This window comes from Mesoplodon bidens (genome assembly GCF_964165515.1).
Source record: "Mesoplodon bidens genome assembly, chromosome: X".
In the NCBI taxonomy this organism is placed as follows: domain Eukaryota; kingdom Metazoa; phylum Chordata; class Mammalia; order Artiodactyla; family Ziphiidae; genus Mesoplodon; species Mesoplodon bidens.
In genome coordinates, this window is record NC_138163.1 from 129,727,553 (window position 1) to 129,751,173 (window position 23,621).

Sequence of the window (23,621 nt, forward strand, 5' to 3'; positions counted from 1 at the left end):
CTAAGATTGAAATAAGGAACTACTGAATTAAGTTCAGCCGTCACCCTCTGAGTCATATAATAAACAGTCCAAACATACCAAGAGGATAACTTGAGATAAATTATGTATTACTGAAGCTAAAATTTCCTGTGTTGTCTAACAACTATTTCAAAAAACCAACAGGCTTAACAATTACCTCAAGTTCTTTCACACGATTTACAGAACGATCCAGTTCTTCCTTTTTAAACTTAAGAGTCGCAAATTTCTCTTGGAAATGTATAGCTTTTTCTGAAAGACAGAGCCAACCAACTAAACATCATCAAGTTTTCCCAGTGAATACAAAAATCATTTAATCATTTATAGCCAGTATGTCAGATCTAATGACCATCATTTCATCATCTAAAATAGCAGAGGGAATCCCCTGGCAGCCCAGAGGTCAGGATTCCACATTTTTACTGCCGAGGGTGCGGGTTTGATCCTTGGTTGGGGAACTAAGATCCTGCAAGCTGCATGGCACGGTAAAACAAACACACACACACACACACACACACACACACACACACACACACACACACACGTGTGCGTAAAATAGCAGATACTTGGGTCAAAAAAAAAGAAAAAATCAGCGAGCGAGTAAGTAAGCCCCATTACTCAATAGGTGATGGGAAGTTGGTTGTAATGGTCATATGTGTGGTGAACTTCCTGCTACACAAGTCACCAGAGTTACACCATCTGCACAGAGTGCGGGGCCCTTGTGCCAACTACTCTGAACTTCCTTAAAGACAAAGACTGCTCTGTAAGACTGTAGTTATTTGTAGTTATTGTTTTGTCATTTTCACTTCATCTAACACAAGTCTCTATAGATATATCATCAAAAAAATCACATGCTGGGCTTCCCTGGTGGCACAGTGGTTGAGAGTCCGCCTGCCGATGCAGGGGACACGGGTTCATGCCCCGATCCAGGAAGATCCCACATGCCGCGGAGCAGTTGGGCCCGTGAGCCACGGCCGCTGAGCCTGCGCTCCGCAATGGGAGAGGCCACAACAGTGAGAGGCCCGCGTTCCGCAAAAAAAAAAAAAAAAAAGAAAAAAGAAAAATCACATGCTGACTACAGGACGGTACTAATTCCTCAAGAGGTATTAGTCTCAGCAAGATAGTTGCAAAGGAGCAGCCATACACACTGGGTGACCTTCTGATGGGTATGAAGCACCCAGCCCTGGTTCAATCCCAAGAATCGATTTGAAATGCCCACCAAAAGTCCTTGTCACAGGTTGGTTCCTAGAAATATCCTGAAACGTAAAATGTCTGAAAGACTGAAAAATTACCCAACTTTCCTAGTCTTGGGGTAATACATATAAGAGTTTAGGAGGTTATATGTCAAGTTTAAATATCATGAAGCATAAATATATATTAGAAGTAGGAGAAATAAGAAACCAGGTCACAGAGGACAGAGAAGTTAAAATTTCCCCTAAGTAAAAAATGGAATCTCTCGTGGCTTAGAGTAATATTGACCGATGGCAATAAGTTGCTGCCGCCTTCCTGCCATCACAGATTTATTCATCAAAATATACTGAAATGAAGTTGAATAAAATTCTACCGATAAATTACTGATCTTTGAGAATATACAAAAGGTTAAACATGAAGGTTTGTAAAAACATAGTGAAAGACGGTGATTACTTTTTTCATTTTGTAAAATTAAAACGACAAAAAATGTGTCAGTTTATAGTAACAATGAAGTGGAAGGTACATATTTTTTGGATTACAGAACAGACCCAACTTAGGAAGCTGATAACCTGCATCGAAACTGAGAAGTACAGCTTTTTTTCCCCCCAAGGGTCACCTTTATTCTTCCTCTTATCTTCAATCAATCTATTAGTTCTAGCGATGCAGTCCTCCTTCAGTTCAAGTTGATACCTGAGAATCAGAAGGATGGAAAATGAGTTCCTGGTCACCTTCCTAAAACAGACTGTTATCAGTGCCTGAGCTTATCTATGGCACCAGGGCACCGAAGGGCACTGAACGGGACAATGCATGAACTTCACGGTCACTCAGTACTAAGGCCAGGGATCTGAATCCTGGCTATAAAAGGTCCAGTAAAATCCTGCTGCAATCCTGTAAACTCAAGCACAAAATGAAGGGTCGTGTTATTGAGGTTACAGAGGGCACTGTTTCTCAGTTGGTGTCCGCTGCCGCAAGAAAGTAAATTTAGTTACTTTTACACTGTACACAACAGACTCCAAATCCCAAAGGATAACAAGTCAGTCGCTTCCAATCCACCTATCCTGCCTCCCCACCCCCAAGCAGAATAAGAACTTTCCCCCTCAGGAACTGAGCACAGTACTGAGAGCCACTGCCAACAGAATTATATATGGATTGGCGATACCGAAAGGCACGTTTTCATGGAATTTTACTATCTCCACCAGCTATTACCAGCTGACTTTCTGGTTCAGAGATGAGAGAAAGGAAAGCAGCACTCCTTTGGTAAATATCCTCCGAAACCCAACAATTGCCAAAGTCATACTGAGGACACCCACGGCCAGACAAAGACATCAATACGTAACAGTTCCCTACTCCATGGCTGTGTCAAGCTAACATACACACTTCTATTCATTTATTCCTAGAAATTTAACAACTATAGATTCTTCAGAGCTTACTGCTGTATTAGAGGAGCGGACATAAAATATGAGAATAAAATCTATATCATGTCAAACCTGACACACGGAAAAGTGCTATATTTTTTATTAGAATTATTTTAAAGAATAACCTCAAAAAACCTTTGAAGGTACTGCATAATGGACTATCAATGCCAAATTATGGACAAAGCAGTAGAGAGGCCGATGATTAAGAAATACCCAGAGCTGCTGAGTTGAGTCATCTCTCTGCTATGAATTCACTGACTCAATAAACAATTAACTGAACACTTATTTTGTGCCAGACGTTACACTGAGCACTGGAGAGAAAAGTTACCATATATGGGCTTAATGGCTCTGCACTAAGATACTATTCACCAGAACACAGCAAAACTCAGACTAGAGCAAAGCCATAGTATCAGAGTTGTCCATATTTTCCTTTTCCTATATCATTTTTTGCTTTATATAGTTAATTCTAGTTTCTTTCTTTTGATTCTGGCTTTGCAGAATCTTGAAGGAATACAGATCAACAAATACTTTAACCAATAAGCAGAATAATTCATACATCATTAGACATCCCCATCTTAATGGCTGTATGAGTGGGGTAGAGGAAAAGATAAAAGTGACTATAATTCCCATTTTATAGCTTTTCAGCAAGTTACAAGGTGCCCTAAGAAATTCAAGCAAATCACAGGCCCTCAATAAATACTAGAGGAGAGACAAGAGTGAACAGAGGATGCTATTCTCTGTACTGTATCTTTTTAAAACCATCTTAACTCAAATACTCATGGGAAAGGCTTGACTGTCAATGAAAACACGTATTTTTTTTAAATACTGGATTTTGCCATAAAATATCAGTCTTATCTACTTCATTAGTGTTGCTGTGTTTCCATCAACTTAATTCAAACATGATACTATTTTTTTAAAGACACCAAACAATTACTTTAGAAGTTCGTTCTTGAGCTTTTGGTCATAGGCCTCCTCAATACGCTTTATATTCAGCTCCCACCTCCTAAGCCCGTCAGTCATGCTTTTGTTTTTTTCTTCTTGTAGCCTCTGGGCCCTGAAATTAGCAAAAACAGATAAGGCAAATTAGAAAACTATAATACTTGAAGTAAAGAATTTAGGGGGAAAAGATACCATGTGTTTTTAGCTCCACAGACTCAAACTGTTATGTGCCTGTCACGGCTGTGGTGAGTAAATGCGAAGAGCCAGAAGTCTCCCACCTCTTTATAAGCTGACCTAGTGACGATGGATCTGAACTAGCAAATGGAGCTCTACAGTGGCATCTGGCTGGCGGGAGTGGGAAAGCGCCAAAACCAAAGTGGTTTCTCACAGGAGATGGTTCGCACTTTAAAAAAAAAAAAAAAAGGTCATAAGTGGAAAGTAGCCATAATCAATTCAGGTGTGAAAGAATGATGTTTTTTGTTACAAAGCTACAAACCAAACTTCAGCTAGTGCCCTTAAGTGCTTGTTTCTTCTATAATAGTGTTTCTAACTGTAAGATTTAATTGACTAGCCCATAGCTATTAAAGACAGAAGATTCGTTCTGGCATTTCATAGTCTACTAATTCAATACGGAAAAGTAAATACTGAAAAGAGACCAAAAGATCGATGGATCAATCAGAAAGTCCCAACACCGAAGAAAGGAATGGTCTTCCTGGTGAGACCTTAAATCAAGCACAAGGTCAATTCCAGAGCCGGGGAACTGGGTTCATAGGGACTTAGAGCAAGCCATGAGAAGTGCTAGGGAATCCAGACTATTCCAAGCAAAGGATAAAAGCTCTGTGTGTTAGCTCCCTCTGCTGGTTAATCTGTACACAAAGGAGCGGTAAACTAGTATGTTTATTTAATTTACATATTATGCTTAGGAGGGAGGAGGGGAAGAGGAGGTAAATAAGTGATTACATAATCATGAACTATCTCTACCCAAATTGTGTTCCTTCTCTCTCTTATGAATCAATTTACCTCTTTGGTATTGCCAGAAAGAGAGTAAGGTTGGCAGAGAGAAAAAATCAAACAAACTGAGCCTACATAAATGAGAAAACAACATCAATGAAGATGAAGACAAATCCTTTAATGAAAGAAGGTTCCTGGATCTGTGAGTGCCAATTAATGGCACATACCAAATGGGAAAGAAGGCTTATTCCATAAACTATAAAACTGCTGAGCTTGCTATGAATCCCAGGTAAGAAGTGAAGAATGAAACGTTGGTGAGCGCTTGGAAAAAGCAACACACACGTATCACAAGAAATACTTTCACCCAGTACAAGCCAACTCAGAGCCACCGTGTTTCCCTTTTTCGCCAGCAGAGCAGGTCAGTGTAGCAGGTCTGACTCTCTGGAATTCAGTTACTACACGCACATGAAACTGAGATCTGAATGGTTGAACATAAATGTGAAACGTATGATCTGTTAAAGCGTTATTTGCTTCTGCAAATCATTTGTCTGGTCTCACTGAAGCCTGACGATGGTGTCTCCTTCTGCTTTCATCCCAGTGTCTAATATTTCAAAAGTGAAACCCTCGTCCCTGTTTCTCTTAACTTGTGCCTTTTGAAAGTTAGGTGCTATCACCTTTACAACCAAGAACTCTATTTTGCAGCTAATATTAGACTATGTAGACATTTTTAGTAGTTCTTTTTTGCATCTCATTCATTCTGAATGTCCCAAATGAATACACATTACTTACAACTCAAAAGCTTCAATTCTTTGCTTCAGCTCAGCTTCTCTGTCTCTCAGCAAATCTATATCTTTTAGGAGAAGCTGCCTTTGAGTATACATTTCTTTTGTTTCATTCTGTAGAGGAAAGTATTAATTTTTAGCAAGCAAGCTAAAGAAAACAAAAGAGATTTGAACTAATACCGTTTCCTAAATTCCAGAAAGCAAAGTACGGACACTTAGAGGGAACAATTTCACTTTCAAGAGGTTCCAACATGAGGTATAGTTTTGCCTTTTTTTCCACAAAAATTTACTCCCTCCTCCCCCAAGGACTGTTAAGCCACGTTACCCTATATTCCTAACATCCCTTGTCTTGTTATTTTTATTACTTAATTAACATCTCTCAGACACTTACAAAATTTCGCTAAGTTCTTCAGCAAGAAAAAATGAAACAAAATGTGCATTCAGCAATAAAACTTAAAAGAATCCCCATAGTTCCATCGCTGTCTGAAAGTTTCAATTCAGAGGTCATTCTGGCTCAGTCAGCAAGCTCGCCTGATGTCCCGAATGAATGGCCACACTTCCATGTATGTGTTCCCTGAGCAAGGGTTTCCTGAACACCTGTCACATGTCCAAGGGCACACTGGGAGCTGGATACACAATGATGGACAGATGTAGGACAGTCCCCACCTTTATAAGACTCACAGTTTAGTCGGGGAGAGAGAGACAAACCAAAAGTCACACTACGGTGTGATGATTTCACAACCAAAGTACATCAAGCCTCGACAGCACGAACCAAGCCCAAAGGACTCCATCAGTGGGGGTCAGGAAAGGCATCACGAGGACATGACATTCTGGCTGGATTTTGAAGGACTGGATGGTTTTATCATGCAGAGAAGGGGAGGGGCATTCCAGGTGGTGGAATAATGGCACGGTGCTCTTCACAAGGATAGCGACCCTCTCTAGTGCCTTCAGAGAATCAGGTGACTAAACGAGGGTTTGAGTCTGTTAACCGGTTGATCTGATCTAGTCAGCCATCTATCTTTTAATTTTATTGATGTATAGTCCATTTACAATGCTGTAATTTCTGCTGTACAGCAAAGTGACTCAGTCATACAAATACATATTCTTTTTCATATTCTTTTCCATTATGGTTTATCACAGGGATAATGAATATAGTTCCCTGTGCTCTAGAGCAGGACCCTGTTGTTTATCTATTCTGTATGTAATAGTTTGCTTCTGCTAATCCCAAACTCCCAATCCATGCCCCCTCCCCCATCCCCCTCGGGGACCACCAATCTATTTTCTATGTCCCTGATTTTGTTTGTTTCACAGATAGGTTCATGTGTGTCATATTTTAGATTCCTCATATGAGTGATATCATATGCTATTTGTCTTTCTTTCTGACTTAGTCAATCACCTATCTTGAAGATGACGCTCTTAGTATAAACATAATCCAAGCTTCTCAAACACCTGTGCCTCCAACATTTATTTTATAGCTAAGCAAGCCCAATTCCCAGAACTGCTATATAAAACTTGTAGAGGGCGTACAATTACCATTAAATAACTGGGTCTTATTGAGGAGCTCTAAGCAAGGGTGGACGCTGGGAGGAAGCCTTCTACTTTTAACAGAACTTCCTGATAGACGCTCCCACTGTCCATAGGAAACAAGGCCTCAGATCCAGCCTGGTCTAAGACATGCCCTTGGCAAAGGAACCTGTTTTTCCCAAAGCAATGAATCCAATCCCTCCCGACACGCCCTCCTGCCACTTGGCAACCTCTCCACCTCCCGTCCAGCCACCTTCCTGGGGGACAAGATCAAACGGCCACATGGATGACCCGGGCAGCCCTGGACGCCTCCACTCCGGGGACCTCACCTCTGCCCCCATGGCAGCATGCTGCGCTGTTTCCAGTCTTGACCTGAAACTTCCTCCTGCAACTCTGTCCTCTTGGCGGAGGACAGAGTTCTTCTTCCACCCATAGGAATCCTCAGACCTGCTTCTCGATGTCTTCCAGACGGCCCCGTCACCCTCCCTGCTGCCCTATATTAGCCTCCTCTTGGGCTGCCTTCCTCACCCCACCCAACCCCAATGTCTTCCACGAAATGGGCTGCCTTTCCAAAGCCAAAGAAATTCAGTGCTCTCAAGCTCCTCTCCCCGAGCACCTCTATCCTTCCACCCTCACCGACACTACACGTCGTCCCGAGAGCTGCGCCAGAGCCATCGCCTGTAAGCACTGGATTTGGTCTACTGCCATTCCAGGCTGCCCACCTCGGCTGGGGTCTCAACATAGCTCAGGCAGCCCCGTCTGCTTCCCAGGGCTGCTCTTCCTTTACTGCAAGCAGCCATTCCACACCTCTGATCCTCTCCCCCAAGCTGCTACCGAAGCCTCAAATCTGCTGCCTCTTTGGTACGAGTTTCTCCCACTCCCAGCATGGATGGTCCCGTCCCCGGTCCTTTCCCTCCAGCCATCTCAGAGGAAGGGTGCCTGCACATCCTTTCTAAGCCCAATGCTTCTACTTGCGTTCTTGACCCCAGTCCCTACTTGGGAAACGGCCCGGAAATAGCCACCCAGTAAATGATTTTAGAATATTACCTCCTGGTGCTCTTGAATTCTCTTAAGGGTCATCTTTTCCCGAGAAATCAGGGCTTCAGATTTTGCTTGACAAGCTCTCTCAAATTCATTCCGCAACTCAGCTAATTCCTTCTCACACTTTCTTTTCTCTTCCGTTTTAATTTTCGCTATTTCAGTATCTTTAAAATATTTCAACTGCCAATTGATGACAAATAATTGTAAATGCCAATAACTATACTAAAGAAACAGCAACATTCTCTCTTCACTGTTAGGTTTAACGTTAATGCTGTCTAAATACTGTCTAAATACATTCAGTTTTAATTCGTGTTTATGTTTCATCTCATTCACTGTACTTATAGGGTGCGTTCAAAAGTCATAAAGAAATGACATCATCTGGAAAGAGAAATAACATGCACAAGAGTATAGTATCACATTCATTAGTAAAGATTCTAGTTATTTCCCCACATACCTAAGATGAAGACATTAAAAGACAAGCAAAAACATCACTCTTGGTAATAACAAGATCAATCTTACCTTTTGACTCATTTCTGCCCGTAACTGCTGTTCAATTTCTCTCTTATATTCGTTTAACTTGATTTCTAAAGATTCTAACTTTGGATGCTGAGGGTAAGCACCTGCAAACTCATCATCAATAAGCTGAAGCTTCTCAGCTATCAAAAAACAACACAGGAAAGGTTAGAGAAACGTGGGCAGGTGAGCAAGAGGCCAGAGCTCTGTTCAAACACAAAGAGTGTACTTAAGGGAAAGTGTAAGGATGTCTGCAATTTACTTGGTAATGCATCAAAAAAGTGAGAGAGCTTAATGGATGAACAGGTAAGTGATCAAGCAAGTATAATGCAAATTTCATGGCAGACTTGAGGTATACAAGTGTGTGCTGTAAAACTGTGTCAACTTTTCTGAATGTCTGAGAATCCTCATCATAAAATGTCAGGGGAAAAGAAAACAAAAAGTACAGTTCGAGTCAGAAAACACTGGCATCTCTTTCTAGTGTCTAAATGCCATGGGAGAGAGCTCTTCATTGGACTTTGGTTAAAGCTGACTCACTTTCAAAACACTGACCTTAAGATGAATCAAAGATCATGTGCTGGAACTCCTCCTCTCCACAGAAGAGGAAACAGACGCCCACACAGTTGAAGTGACGTCCAGAGGGCTAAGCAACTCTATAACGGCATCAGTGGGGCTAAAGCCAGGTCTGTGATTGCCTCGCATTCCGGCACTCTTTCCAGCAGACCTGCAGCCCTCAAACCAACTGTGGATCTGAAACCCACCACGTAGCACACTGCAAACCTGGCCCTTGCGTACAAGCTCAATCATGTGTAACACCAATACCACCAAAAAGCAGGCATAGGAAGAAAAGGCTGGCAGAAGCAGATTAAAATATTGGCAGGTATGTCTCTGGTCAGCAAAACTTTCCATCTACTTTTCTGGATTTTCCAAATGCTCTGGACTGTCCAATGCAGGCCGCTAGCCACATCTGGCCATACTGAGTACTTGGAACGTGACCAGTTCAAAATGAGATGTACTCAAAGTGTGAAAGACACACCAGATATCAAGGACTGAGTACAAAAAAATAAACGTAAAATACCTCCTTAATATTTTTCATATTGATTTCATGTTGGAATAATATTTTAGACATACTAAGTTATATAAAATGTACTACCAAAACAAATTTCACCCGTTTCTTCTTACCTTTTCTACTTTGGCTACTAGAAAATTTTTATTACACGTGTGGCTCATATTATTGAACAGAACCGCTGTAGAATAAGCATGTTCTATGTTTCTAATGGAATAAAACCTACACCTAAATAAATGAAAGGCACAGTCATACTATACGGTCTTTACAAGTTATGAACTTATCTTTTTACAAGTTAAAGGCACTAGTGCAGTTTAAGAGTAAGGAAGGGCCAAGAAACCGATTAACCACATCCTATCAGCCAGCTGTTTCCCCTCTCTCCTGAGCACACAACTCAAGGGCAGGATGGTATTACAGAAAGCCTGCACAGCAGAAAAGGCTCTGGATTACTGACCACAAAACTTGGACTCATATCAGTTCTGACCCAGACTCGGCATTGCCAAGTTGCTCTTCCTCTGGTGACCTGAGTTTTCTCAAGTTATAAAATGAAGGGATGGCCCACTCACTTCTCTAGTTCTCTGCAATGCAAATAATCTAAGATCTTCTCACTTTAGTGGCTATAAAGTTAGATGAGACACAGGGAAGAACCTCCCAGGCAAGAGAGGTTCAACCCAACAGGCAAGGAAGTGGGCCTCTGGATCCCCACGAGATTTGGAAAGCATAGCCTTGGCGGCCATGAAGGGAGGAGCAGCCCTGGAGAGCAGTTCCTGGTCCCTCCCAGCAGTTCCTGGTCCCACCCAGCAGTGATCCCAGAAAAAAATGAGCGCCCCTACCGCCAGCAGCCTGCATCCCTCCCAATCAAGCAACAAATACATAATACTGTACATCAGGTGTCTCCTTCATTGAAAAGAGAAAACAGAAGAAGTGAAATTATGGAAGACCATAATTACCAAGGGAGTCTTTGACGGGAAATGTTGAACTTGTCTGAGTTCCCATACTGCAACTCTCTTTAGCCTGATGATATTTTGCCAATTCTTTCAGAAACTGCATGAGAAAACCTGAAGGACACAACGTGTATAGTTTCGTTTCACAACTTTCTTTCATTCAACTGTTGCTCAATCACTGTTTATGCAATCTTGGTTTTATAACATTATCTTTTTTTTTTTTTTTTTTTTTTGTGGTACGCGGGCCTCTCACTGTTGTGGCCTCTCCCGTTGCGGAGTACAGGCTCTGGACGCACAGGCTCAGCGGCCATGGCTCACGGGCCCAGCCGCTCCGCGGCATGTGGGATCTTCCCGGACTGGGGCACGAACCCGTGTCCCCTGCATCAGCAGGCGGACTCTCAACCACTGCGCCACCAGGGAAGCCCCACATTATCTTTTTTACATCATGTATCTTTTAAGAATAATTTCTGAGGAAAGGCGTTTCCAAGCATGATACAGAAACCTACAAGCCATAAGGAGAAATATTCATCAAACGTACAAATTAAGAACTTATATGTGGCGTGAAATAGCAAAGTCAAAAGACAAATGATACACTGGAAACAGCTATTTGGCATAATACAGAGACAGAGAACTAATCTTCATAAACATCAAAGTGTTTTTACAAATCAGTAAGAAAACAGAAAAATAGGGCAAGACATGGACAAAGTTCACAGAAAAAATTTTCAATGTTGAATAAACATGAACAAAGTTATAAATAAATGCAAATTAACACTACAACAGAAAGATCGTATTTTCCCGATAAGCGTATTACCAAAGTTTTAATCTTAGCACTCTAAGTGTCAGCAAGGGGGCAGGGAAGCAGGCGTGCTCTTTTCACTTGGGAGGGAAATTTGCCCGTGTTTATGGATATTCAAAATGCAAGTGCCCTTTCACCTAGTCATTCCACCTCTCTGAATTTACACAGCTATACTTTCCCAAAAGGGTGTAGCACTGCACACCGCATGCTTCTAATGGCAAAAACCAAGCGATGAAACAATAAAATCTCCATCAACAGGGGGTTAATTAAATACATTCTAAAAAATAATTAGTCCAAGTACACGGCTAGAGAAAGATATATTAGTGGATAAAGAAGGCAAATTGCACAACAGTATCTATAATATGATCCCATGTATATGTTATGATTACATATAGACTTTGACACCTGTGAACTAAGTTCTGGTAGGATAAACAAGACACTCTTTGTTCTAGTTATCAGCAGAAAGTGAAATTAGAGAATATGAACAGAAATTCCTACTCTTCTTTCACTTCATACCCTTCTGAATAGTTCAAAAAATTTTTTTTCTTTTTGGCCACACCGTGCAGCTTGTGAGATCTTAGTTCCCTGACCAGGGATCAAACCCAGGCCCCTGGGAGTGGAAGCACAGAGTCCTAACCACTGGACCGCCAGGGAATTTGCTGAAACTTTTTTTTTTTTTTTTAAAGTCATGAGTATAAATTTTAGAAGTTTTCACTTTCTTGGAACAGATGAACGGACTTCTGCATCAGCCAAGTTAAGGGCTTATTTTTCTTTTCTACTGAAGATACTACAATATACTATTTTCTTAAATCGAAGTATAGTTGATTGACAATGTTAATTTCTGCTGTATAGCAAAGTGATTCAGTTATACATATAGACACTTTTTTTCATATTCTTTTCCATTATGGTTTATCATAGGATACTGAATATAGTTCCCTGTGCTGTACAGTAGGGCCTTGTTATTTATCCACTCCATATATAATAGCTCACATCTGCTCACCCCAGCCTCCCACTCCATCCCTCTCCCATCCCCTCTCCCCCTTGGCCACCACAAGTCTGTTCCCTATGTCTGTGAGTCTGTTTCATAGATATGTGGAATCTAAGATATGACACAAATGAACCTACAAGTGATATCATACAATATACTCTTTTACTTCCCCTACTGTAGATATAAACTCTGTTCTTTCATATTCATTGCCTTGCAACTCTTCTGTCTTATCCACCCTCTTCTTCTGACCATTTCCTATCAGCCTGTTCTCACCTCACCCCTTCCTGCTATCATGTTGAGGCCAGATCTCGGCTCCCTCTATGGACAAAGGTCAACGTTTGGCAGAAATCTTCAAGATCCTGCAGGAGGTCATCTTTGGCAGTGTGCGCTTCCACCTCAGCATTTCTAACGCTGGTGCCTTTTCCTAGTTCTGCAGCGCTTTCCGCAGGCCCCTAATTAGTTCCAGTTCCCCTCTCTCCCCTCCACACCCCCACCCAAGAAGGATACGTCTAGTCTCCTCCTTTATCCAGTCATTTATTTATATCAGTATAATTCACGTGTAATTCTACTACTCACTGATAAAACCCACTCCTTTATTTTGTTGGTCCAATTATTCCAGCTTTGGCCTCTGGGAGCACTTTCATCGTGGGTTTTTGTCTTAAGCACTTCCTTAGGTTCTAGCACTGTAAGGGGCTCCAGGCTCATCTTGTATAGTCTCTGTTCCACTCCTGCAATCAACCACTGCTCCAAGGAGCCCTGGTTCCTATTATTATGGAATGGTATTAGAAACCGAATCTTAGTACTGCAAACTGGGCTCGAGGTGTGCTCACTGCAACTGGGGTGTCACTGCTTCTAGCCCCTCAGCCTAGACAGCAAGGAAATACGAACGTACACTAACCTGTGTACACAAACATACCTATAAATATCTCTATGTATCATCTGTATCTATATTAAGCTAAACATGAGTTCATGCTAATGTCTCCAACTAAGCTATTACCATATGGATCATCCTAGCCTCCTCCCCTTGTTTATCTGTAAAGTCCCACTCCAGCAGTGAACACCTGGCTCCCACCATCTTCTATCCACTTACTTAATTGTTCAATTACAGCATACATGTATCATGGTTTCAGAATTGTTAACCAGCACTCCCATGAGCAATAACTCTCACCTTGAATACACAGCCTATGTACAGTTGCTTCTTTCGTCTTAGTCTTCATTCCTTTCCAAAGTTAGATAGCTCAGCATATATTTTCCCCACCCGCTTCAGTGAGGTTACTACAGTTAGATTGTTTTGTCACAGTCCGCATTCCATCCTGAGATCACCTGACCTCCTAAATTTGCATACATGAAGGCTTGTTCTTTGTGAAGTTCTACAGGTTTTAGGCAAATGTCTAGTGCCATGTATCATACCATTACAGGTATCGTAAGAATACTTTCACCACCCTAAAAAAAAATCCTGTACTTCACCTCTTCAACCTCCTACCCCTCCCTCCAAATCCCTAGCAGCCACTGATGTGTTTACTATCACTATAGCTTTGCCTTTTCCAGAATGTTGCATAAATGGAATCATATAGCACGTAGCCTTTTCAGACAGGCTTCTTACATTAACAATACACATTTGTGATTCATTTATCTCTTTGCATGGCTTGGTAGCTCATTCCTCTTAGCTGAGTAGTATTTCCCTGTCTGGAAGTACCACAGCTTGTTTATCCATTCAGCTACCAAATAACATCTTGGTTGTTCCCAATTTCTGGCAATTATGAATAAAGTTGCTACAAACATTCACGTGCAGGTGTCTGTGTGGACTTAAGTTGGCAAGTCACTTGGGTAAATACCTAAGACAATGACTGTTGGATTGTAGGGTAAGACTATGTTTAGTTTTGTAAGAAACCACCAAACTGGGCGTCCCTGGTGGCGCAGTGGTTAAGAATCCGCCCGCCAATGCAGGGGACATGGGTTCGAGCCCTGGTCTGGGAGGATCCCACATGCCGCGGAGCAACTAAGCCCGCGAGCCACAGCTACTGAGCCTGTGTGTCGCAACTGCTGAAGCCTGTGTGCCTAGAGCCTGTGCTCCGCAACAAGAGAAGCCACCACAGTGAGAAGCCCACGCACCTCAACGAAGAGTGGCCCCCGCTCGCCGCAACTAGAGAAAGCCCACGCGCAGCAACGAAGACCCAGTGCAGCCAAAAATAAATTAATTTTAAAAAAAGAAACCACCAAGCTATCTCCCCAGGTGGCTGTACCATTTTGTATTCCTACCAGCAATGAGTGACAGTTCCTATTGCTTCACATCCTTACCAGCATTTAGTGCTTAAGGTGTTCTGGATTTTGGCCATGTTATCTCATTTTTGTTTTAATTTGCATGTCTCTAACAAATAACATGCAGCATCTTTTCATATGCTTATTTGCCACCTGTATATCTTCTTTGGAGAGCTATCTGTTCAGATCCTTTGCCCATTTTTTAACTGACTTGTCTCTTTAGTGTTGAGTTTTCAGAGTTCTTTGTGTATTTTTGATGCAAGTCCTTTATTGGATGTCTTTTGCCAATACCCTCTCCCAGTCTGTAATTTGTCTTTTCACTCTTTCATAGAGCAGACATTTTTAAATTTTAATAAAGTCTAACTGGTCTATTTTTTCTTTCATGTATCATGCTTTTGGTATTATATCTCGTCGCCAAATAGCAGGTCACAAAGGTTTTCTATGTTTTCTTCCAGAAGTTTTATAGTTTTGTGTTTTACATTTAGATATATGATTCATTTTCAGTTAATTTTTGTGTAAGGTCTGCATCCAGGTTCATATCTGTGCATATGAATGTCCAACTGTTCCAGCACCACTTGTTGAAAAGATTATATTTCCTCCATTGAATTGCCTTTGTTAAAGACTAGTTGACTATGTTTGTGTAGACCTATTTCTGGGCTCTCTATTCTGTCCCACTGATCGATCTATGTATCTATCTATCTATCTATCCTTTTGCCAATCACAGGCAAGGATTTTAACTTCCAGAAAGAAAAAAGCCAGTGTCCAAATTCTCTGGCCAGCTATTTTCTGGGTATCATTATCTTTGAAAGGAAAAATTAGGGGTGGGAAGGATGTGTGAGTGGAATCTAGTGGAAAAGTACTGTAACCATGTAACAGATTAGCACCCTCAAAGTATAGACACAGTAAGATAAGACCAAAGATCTCTGTCAGGGAATAGACAACAGTTAGGTACAAAACATCTTCTTACATGTTTTCTGATGGTCTCAGTCTCTTAATGGGGAGCCACCAATTTTTAAATCATTTCGTTTTACAAGTAGCTGCTTTACTGTTAGCCAAGAATTCTATCCAAATTGTGTCATTAGGATGCATGACATGTCTGCAACTCAGTTTTTCTGAGTTTCAGAAATTTTACTAGAATGCTGGGTAAAGCTGGTAAGAAATGTTAGCCAGATGTCTTTCTGAACTAGAAAGATTTAAAGAGTGCTTAAAGGTGAAAAGCTATTTTTAATAGTATAAATACCTATAAATAAATGGATTCTTTCTTAATATACTTTCAAGCCCTAAATTCCTTTCTGAAATAGTTACACTACAGACAGCAGCTATTTACTTAGAAATGTGCTGTCCAACGTGACAGCCACTAGTCACGTGTAGCTACTTAAATTAAAATCTCAGTTCCTCAGTCACACTAGCCACATTTCAAATGCTCAATAGCCCCATGTGGCTAGTGGCTCCCGTATCAGGCAACACACATACAGACATTCCCATCTCAGAGTTACACTAAACAGCACGGCCATAGAATCTACAACCTAGGATCACCTACGATCCTCAACTTCAGTAAGAGTGACCTACTTTGCAGGTGATCTAGAATGTCTTGTGATCCAAATATTATACATAGGATGGATCAACAACAAGGTCCTACTATAGAGCACAGGGAACTATATCCAATATCCTGTGATAAACCATAACGGAAAAGAATATGAAAAAGAATGTATATGTATGTATAAGGGAATCACTTAGCTGCACAGCAGAAATTAACAACATTGTAGGTCAACTATACTTCAATAATACAGTAAAATAAAAACAGAATGTCTTTTGATCCAATTTACTTATCCTCTGCTAACATTACTCCCGGGAGACCAGGCAGTTAAGTCACAGGATAATGACTGGCAGAAAGTAGGTACTCAAGTGTCTGCCAAATGGCAAGTCCTGAATTAATGTCCCAGCAGGGATGGTAGCAATGCTGGCAACAGACAAAATCAAGGAGCACACTAACACAAAAAGGCCATTTCATGGTGTTACGGATTTTTTTGGAAAAGATCTAAATAACAACTAAGCTGTTAAGTTGCCTGTAACGCATATGTTCATACTACCAAGGCCATCATCAAGTCCAGCCTGTGGCCTGTCACCCACAGCAGTTGTAAAGGAAAAAAACCTCAGCTTCCCTCCTTCTGTGTAGGGGAAAACCCACCTCTTCCCTCCCATCTCTCCCCTCCCTGCGGGCCCCTCGACTTTTACACAGAACACTTCACAAAACTTATTTCTGACTCTCCTGGTCACCCAGTGTGTGGGGCTTTTCTTCACACCAAGCCATTCTCTGCGACACCGGATGGGTGGCCTACACTTGAACTCAATTCTGACACTGTCCACCTGGAGGCAGCATCCGACCCCATGGGTTAAGGGCCTCAGTCCCACACTGACCACCCCCTGCCACCATACCTATACATTTTTCAGGTGCGTCACATGCCCAGGTTGTCACCTGTGCTTCTGAGCAACTGGCTATACATAGGAGGTTCCCACAACCTCCTCCTTGGGCTTCATTAACGTATCAGAACAGCTCACAGAACTCAGGGAAACACTTTCTTACGTTTACCAGTTTATTAAAGGATATGATAGGGAGCTTCCCTGGTGGCGCAGTGGTTGAGAATCCGCCTGCCAATGCAGGGGACATAGGTTTAAGCCCTGGTCCAGGAAGATCCCACATGCCGCGGAGCAACTAAGCCCGTATGCCACAACTACTGAGCCTGTGCTCTAGAGCCCGTGAGCCACAACTACTGAGTCCGTGTGCCACAACCTGAAGCCCGCGTGCCTAGAGCCCGTGCTCCGCAATGAGAAGCCATCACAACGAGAAGCCCGTGCACTGCAACAAAGAGTAGCCCCCGCTCACCGCAACTAGAGAAAGCCCACGCGCAGCAGCGAAGACCCAACGCAGCCAAAAATAAATAAATAAAATAAATAAACTTATATATAAAAAAAGGGATATGATAAAGGATACAGTTGAACAGCTAAACAGAAGAGATACACAGGGCGAGGTACATGTGGGAGGGAGCCCGGAGCTTCTATGCCCTCTCCAGGTGCGCCAATCTCCTAGCACCTCCATGTGTTCACCAACCTGGAAGCTCTCCGAACCCCATACTTTTGGGATTTTTGGAGGCTTCATCACACATTCATGATCGATTATTCACAAAAATGATCGATTATTCATTTTCAGTCCTCCTCCCTTCAACAGAATGGGGAGCAAAGCTGAAAACCTCAAGCTTCTAATCATGGCTTGGTCTTTCCAGTGACCAGCCCTCATCCAGGAGCCATCCAGGGACCCACGTAGTGTTGGCTCATTCGGACACAAGAGACTCCTGTCACCCGGGAAATTACAAGGGTTTTGGGAGCTGTGTGCCAGGAACTGGGGGCAGAGACCAATATATACATTTTCTATTAGCTCAGAGTAGTTATGGACTCTTTGAAGGTGATTATCAAGGCCCAAATTAAAGCAATTTATCAGGCCTATATAAACAATAAAAAAAAGCACATTACTGAACAGATATTTCACTCTTTAAGCCAATATTAATACAATACTCTATATACTGTACTTAGGGGCCTATCTAGGATACAAAGGTAGTGGCCTAAACGTTATTTGTTTTTGTTTTGGAAATGTTCCAAACGGTGGGTATCTCCACAAAGACCAGCTTTCAGTCTGTTTGTAGGGCTCTTGATGCTGCCTCTGGTGTTCTCATTTGAGTAACAGCGATTTTAAAAGGTTAAAATTTGGGCGAAAGGATCCACATTTGTAAAATAGATGAATCGTTCTATCTAAAAAGGTATTGTCAGCAAGGAAAAAAGTCAAATGATTCATTCAAATTCCCTATTCTTCCACCTGAAAATTATTAGTTTCATACTTTTATACAAAACAATACATAACAAAAATGTTCCTATTCTCTACAAAGATGAAGGCTCCTACCTTTTTGGTTTTCTTTATCAAATCCCGAAACCTGTGAAAAGAAAATATTTTACCTTTATTCAACTATTCAGTTATTATTAACAAACCAAAGCAAGTTATAAAAACGAAACAATCCTACCAGTGATTTATAGAGACTGGATTCAGGGTTGATTTTAATGAGTTGTAATAGATCCTGCATAGTAAATACCTTAAAAAAAAAAGTACACAGATTTTAACATCAATGTGTAAGTGACATATTCAGAAACATCCCAATTTAAGACTAAAAATCATGGTTCAGACTAAATAAGATTATAACTATGCTAATAATGTAACACGTAAGCTTTCTTATATTAAGTTACAATAAACGATGCAGTCAAAAGGATAAAATTTTTCTCTTGATCACGTAATTAACCTCCAAATAATCCACATCAACAATGATGTGCCTAACAGGAATAACAGAAATGGTTCATGTCTTACAGATAAGAAACACTCAAACATCTGAGGCACCAATGAATATATGAGTGCATTCCAGGGTCTTTCAATTACAATGACATTTTAAAATTACTATTGCTTCAAAATGTAAATAAACTAAGTTTGTACTATCTTTACAACTACAAAATGTTTATTTAAAACTATTTTACATATACATGTGGTCAAAGAGTTTGAGTATTCTTAGTAAACAATACATACTATAGAAATACATGCTGTGTCTACCCTGAGAACACTGATACCATCTACAATTAGTTTTCCATTAAAGAATATTCTGCACAGTATTTTAGAGTATAGAAACCTTTAAGTGTGTGAACTAGATAATCACTGCTATAACCATATAATTGACACATTATTCATTCTAGAAGCAAAATTGTGAAATGTAACTAGAAAGTTAGATAGAAGGATCAGCAAAGAATTCCTAATGCTGATAAAATCTGAGTGTTAATGAATAAATACAGCATATTCAAATTTTAAGCTTTTCCAATAATAACACTGCTGTTCTCTTAAAACAGCTGAATACCACACTTCTGGACAATTATGGCCAAGATAAAGAGTAAAAACATACGGACAGGGCTTCCCTGGTAGCGCAGTGGTTGAGAGTCCGCCTGCCGATGCAGGGGACACGGGTTCGTGCCCTGGTCTGGGAGGATCCCACATGCCGCGGAGCGGCTGGGCCCATGAGCCATGGCCGCTGGGCCTGCGTGTCCGGAGCCTGTGCTCCGCAACGGGAGAGGCCACAACAGTGAGAGGCCCGTGTACCACAAAAAAAAAAAAAAAAAAAAAAAACATACGGACAACCCCAAGACTCAACCCTAATGTAAACTATGGACTTCAGGTGATAATGATGTGCCAATGTAGGTTCACTGAACGTAAAAATGTACAGAGTAAAAAATGTTGATAGCAGGGGAGGCCTGCACATGTGGGGTTAGGGAGCAGATGGGCAATCTCCCTTTCTGCGCATTTTCGCTGTGAACCTAAACTGCTCTAAAAAATTACATCTATTAAAAAAATAGGGAAAGTTTGCTATATCTGCCTTTAAAGTAACCAAGTGTGACTAGTATGTTCAGTGGTTGGTGGAAAGATAGTTACAATAATTAGGAAAGTGGTAAAAGGTGTTCTAATATTTAAGAACTCCACAGGTTTTCAAAAGTTACTTATCCCTCACTTCTCTTATGTCATCACAAAGACGATAAATATCTGAAGAGACTGTAGCATACTGAAGACAGCAAACTGTAGATCTAGATTTACTGCCCTGCATTGCCACTTACAAATCATGTGACCGTGAGCAAATCACCCCACCTCTCCAGAGTCTGGATCCTCATCTGTAATCCAAGTACCACCTGCAGAGTGACCAGCAGTGCCAGCCTCACAATAGACATTCAACATAAATGGCAGTTTCGTGTCCTCAGACTACATGGAGTGTCAGAGCACTTCTAGCTCCAAAACATCACAATTTTATAAAGACAAATTAAGATACCAAGGAATTGGTAACAATGTCAGATTTCATACTCCTTTGTCACATTATAACAAATACATGATGTAATTTCAAAGATAAACAAGAAAGGGACCCAGCTAGCCAAGGAGCACTTAGCTATTATCTGAGGGAGAAGCTGTTAACAGAAAACTCAGAGACAGAAAAGCAAAGATGTTACCTTTTCTTTTGCCAAACCACTTTCGGGAAAGAAGACAGAAAGTGAACATTCATAGCCACATCTCTGTAAGTGATCTGCCACTAGACAGTTGGAAGCTCCTATTAACAGGGGGCTCCCTTCCACGGAGATGGACAGGGACTGCACTTCGCCACTCAGCACAGGGTGCATCAGTTCGTGAATAAGCTGGTTTCGGAGTTGCGTCTAGATCAAATACAAAATGAAACAAGAGGGGAAAAAAATTTCAGCAGGATTTTTTCCACTGGCGGAACAGACTTGTCACATGAATTAGAATCCTTCCTTTTGTTTCCAGAATGGTTCTAAATCCATGGCCACAAGTTAGGAACCTTCCCCTGGACACTCTGTCTTACCCTGTGAGACAAGCAGCCCAGTGGGTTCTAGAAAGAGTAGCTTGCTTTCACCAGCTTCCAAGTGAGCTGGTGGTGAGCCAGAACGTGGTGAGACTAACTTCGCTTCCCTACCAGCCCAGTTCAGCAACTTTTCATTGGGGTACCAAATACAGGAGAAAGCTCTGCTACTTCCTCACCTCTCTGCAAATTGTTGGAGGATACGAAAATAATACTGGGTTCAATATATTCAAGTATATTGATCAAAATAAAATTAGGTTCCCAAAAGGGAAATAGTATACACAAGAGAAAAATCAGTAAACCCAAAAAAGGCTTATTAAGATTCACTTTCGGGCTTCCCTGGTGGCGCAGTGGTTGACAGTCCGCCTGCCGAGGCAGGGGACACGGGTTCGTGCCCCTATCCCGGAAGATCCCACATGCCGCGGAGCGGCTGGGCCCGCGAGCCATGGCCGCGGAGCCTGTGTGTCCGGAGCCTGTGCTCCGCAACGGGAGAGGCCACAGCAGTGAGAGGCCCGCGTATAGCAAAAAAAAAAAAAAAAAAAAAAAAAAAAAAAAAAAAGATTCACTTTCACGTGGACTATTTACAATTCTAGACGTTATGAAATATAATAATTTCCCCCTATTTTATAAATGAGGAAATTTAGGCTCAAGGTGGCTAATTTTCTCAAAGTTATAATACCACTGTTATTATTCATTTTGGTTTTAAAAAAATCCCCTAATCAGACTGCTGGATATTTGTTCTAATTTTTTTTGCACATAATCTGAAACATACAATTGGGCAGAGCTTAAGAGTACACTGCCTAGATTCATGGGGTTCAGCAGTAAATAACATCTACAGAATTATTATCAATAGAATACAAACAAGAAACAAATGAAGTTCTCATTACATCTCTTTCTTCTATCCTTTAGCTAAAGAGAATATATTAGTTCTATATATAGTTCTATATTAGTAGTATAGAACAAAACTCATATGTGTATCTAAAACCCTATAGTACTGGGCATATACCCAGAGAAAACCATAATTCAAAAAAACACATGCACCCCAATGTTCACTGCAGCACTATTTACAATAGCCAGGTCATGGAAGCAACCTAAATGCCCATCAACAGATGAATGGATAAAGAAGATGTGGCACATATATAAAACGGAACATTACTCAGCCATAAAAAGGAACAAAATTGGGTCATTTGTAGAGACGTGGATGTACCTAGAGACTGTCATACAGCGTGAAGCAAGTCAGAAAGAGAAAAACAAATATCGTATATTAATGCATATATGTGGAACCTAGAAAAATGATACAGATGAACCAGTTTGCAGGGCAGAAAAAGACACAGATGTAGAGAAGAAACATATGGACACCAAGGTGGGAAAATGGCCAGGGGGTGGGATGAATTGGGAGATTGGGATTGACATGGATACACTAATATGTATAAAATAGGTGACTAATAAGAACCTGCTGTATAAAAAACTAAGATTCAAAAATTCAAAAATAAAATAAAATCCTATAGTAAAAAACACATTTACAGTAAACAAAATATATATGCTTTGCCTCATCTGATACAGTTAAGTAACTGAAAAGAGAAAATTAAAGCCTCCTCCACCAGTAAAATTTAGTGGTTTAATTAAATTTGTAACATAGTAATGGAAGAAATATACTTAGATTCAGCTTAATTAACAAAAGGATTTAGGGTGTCTTGCAAACAAGTACTGAAATGGCTAAGAATTAAATGAGGGCTTTAAGCAGGGTAAAAGGAAGAGTAGCAAACAGTGGAATGACATTACAGATGAATTTCCATCTTGACACACCCAAAAAGCATGACATCTAGCACTTGCTGGAAGGAATCCAAAAACTGGCCAGGGGGGCTTTCCAGCAGCCAGTGCCAAGAGGGAAATCTATTCAGAATTAAAGCTTGCAACGTCTCTAAGACAAAAGTAAGGACAGAGCCCTCACCCCAAATTGTGCCTATGAAAACTTCTCCCCAAAAAACCATAGGGGAGTTCGGGTTTGAGCATGAACCACCTGTTTTCCTTGCTTGGCCCTGCAATAAACCTTTCTCTGCTCAAAAAAAAAAAAAAAAAGAAAGAAAGAAAGAAAGCCAATAATTGTGGGGGGAGGGGAAGTAGGAGAGACAAGACTTAGAGACCCGGAACCCTCAGCACATCTCTCAGCAATTGACAGAGTAGACTCAAAAAGGAAAAAGAAGGGGCTTCCCTGGTGGCGCAGTGGTTGAGAGTCCGCCTGCCGATGCAGGGGACACGGGTTCGTGCCCCTATCCCGGAAGATCCCACATGCCGCGCAGCGGCTGGGCCCGCGAGCCATGGCCGTGGAGCCTGTGTGTCCGGAGCCTGTGCTCCGCAACGGGAGAGGCCACAGCAGTGAGAGGCCCGCGTACAGCAAAAAAAAAAAAAAAAAGGAAAAAGAAGATTTTTCATAAACTTCATTTACCAGATACCCATATGACTCTGTACTTAATCATAAATACAAATTCTTTCCACACACCCAAAGAGAAAGTGAATTAGGCCACTCAAAACGTCAATTGTAAAAATTAGAACTCACTCAGGTCATTAAACTGAGAAAGTAAATTAGCTCAGACTGAGAAAGTAAAAATCTCCCCTGCCAAAATCCCCCCTGCCATTGATCACGCTAGAATAACAAACTGAGTGGCCAGCTGCAAACAAGAAACAGTATTTCTCCTTAGGATAGGCTGCAGCTGTGAAGTGAACAAGGCTAGCATAATCCTGATACCAAAGCCTAACAAG

General features: G+C 41.2%; 1 protein-coding gene across 5 annotated transcripts in view; it reads right to left on the minus strand.

The window, feature by feature from the left end:
• The window catches only part of OFD1 (OFD1 centriole and centriolar satellite protein), a 73,993-nt gene that overhangs the window by 47,905 nt on the left and 2,467 nt on the right, over positions 1-23,621 (minus strand). For all 5 annotated transcript variants that reach the window (XM_081222951.1, XM_081222949.1, XM_081222948.1 and 2 more), the window contains exons 3-12: positions 20,497-20,697; positions 18,492-18,560; positions 18,374-18,404; positions 10,385-10,492; positions 8,375-8,511; positions 7,862-8,035; positions 5,298-5,404; positions 3,553-3,672; positions 1,820-1,893; positions 176-267 (exon numbers count right to left, since the gene is read on the minus strand). In XM_081222951.1, the coding sequence (XP_081079077.1) occupies positions 176-267; positions 1,820-1,893; positions 3,553-3,672; positions 5,298-5,404; positions 7,862-8,035; positions 8,375-8,511; positions 10,385-10,492; positions 18,374-18,404; positions 18,492-18,560; positions 20,497-20,697 (1,113 nt within the window). The remainder of the gene's footprint in view (positions 1-175; positions 268-1,819; positions 1,894-3,552; positions 3,673-5,297; positions 5,405-7,861; positions 8,036-8,374; positions 8,512-10,384; positions 10,493-18,373; positions 18,405-18,491; positions 18,561-20,496; positions 20,698-23,621) is intronic.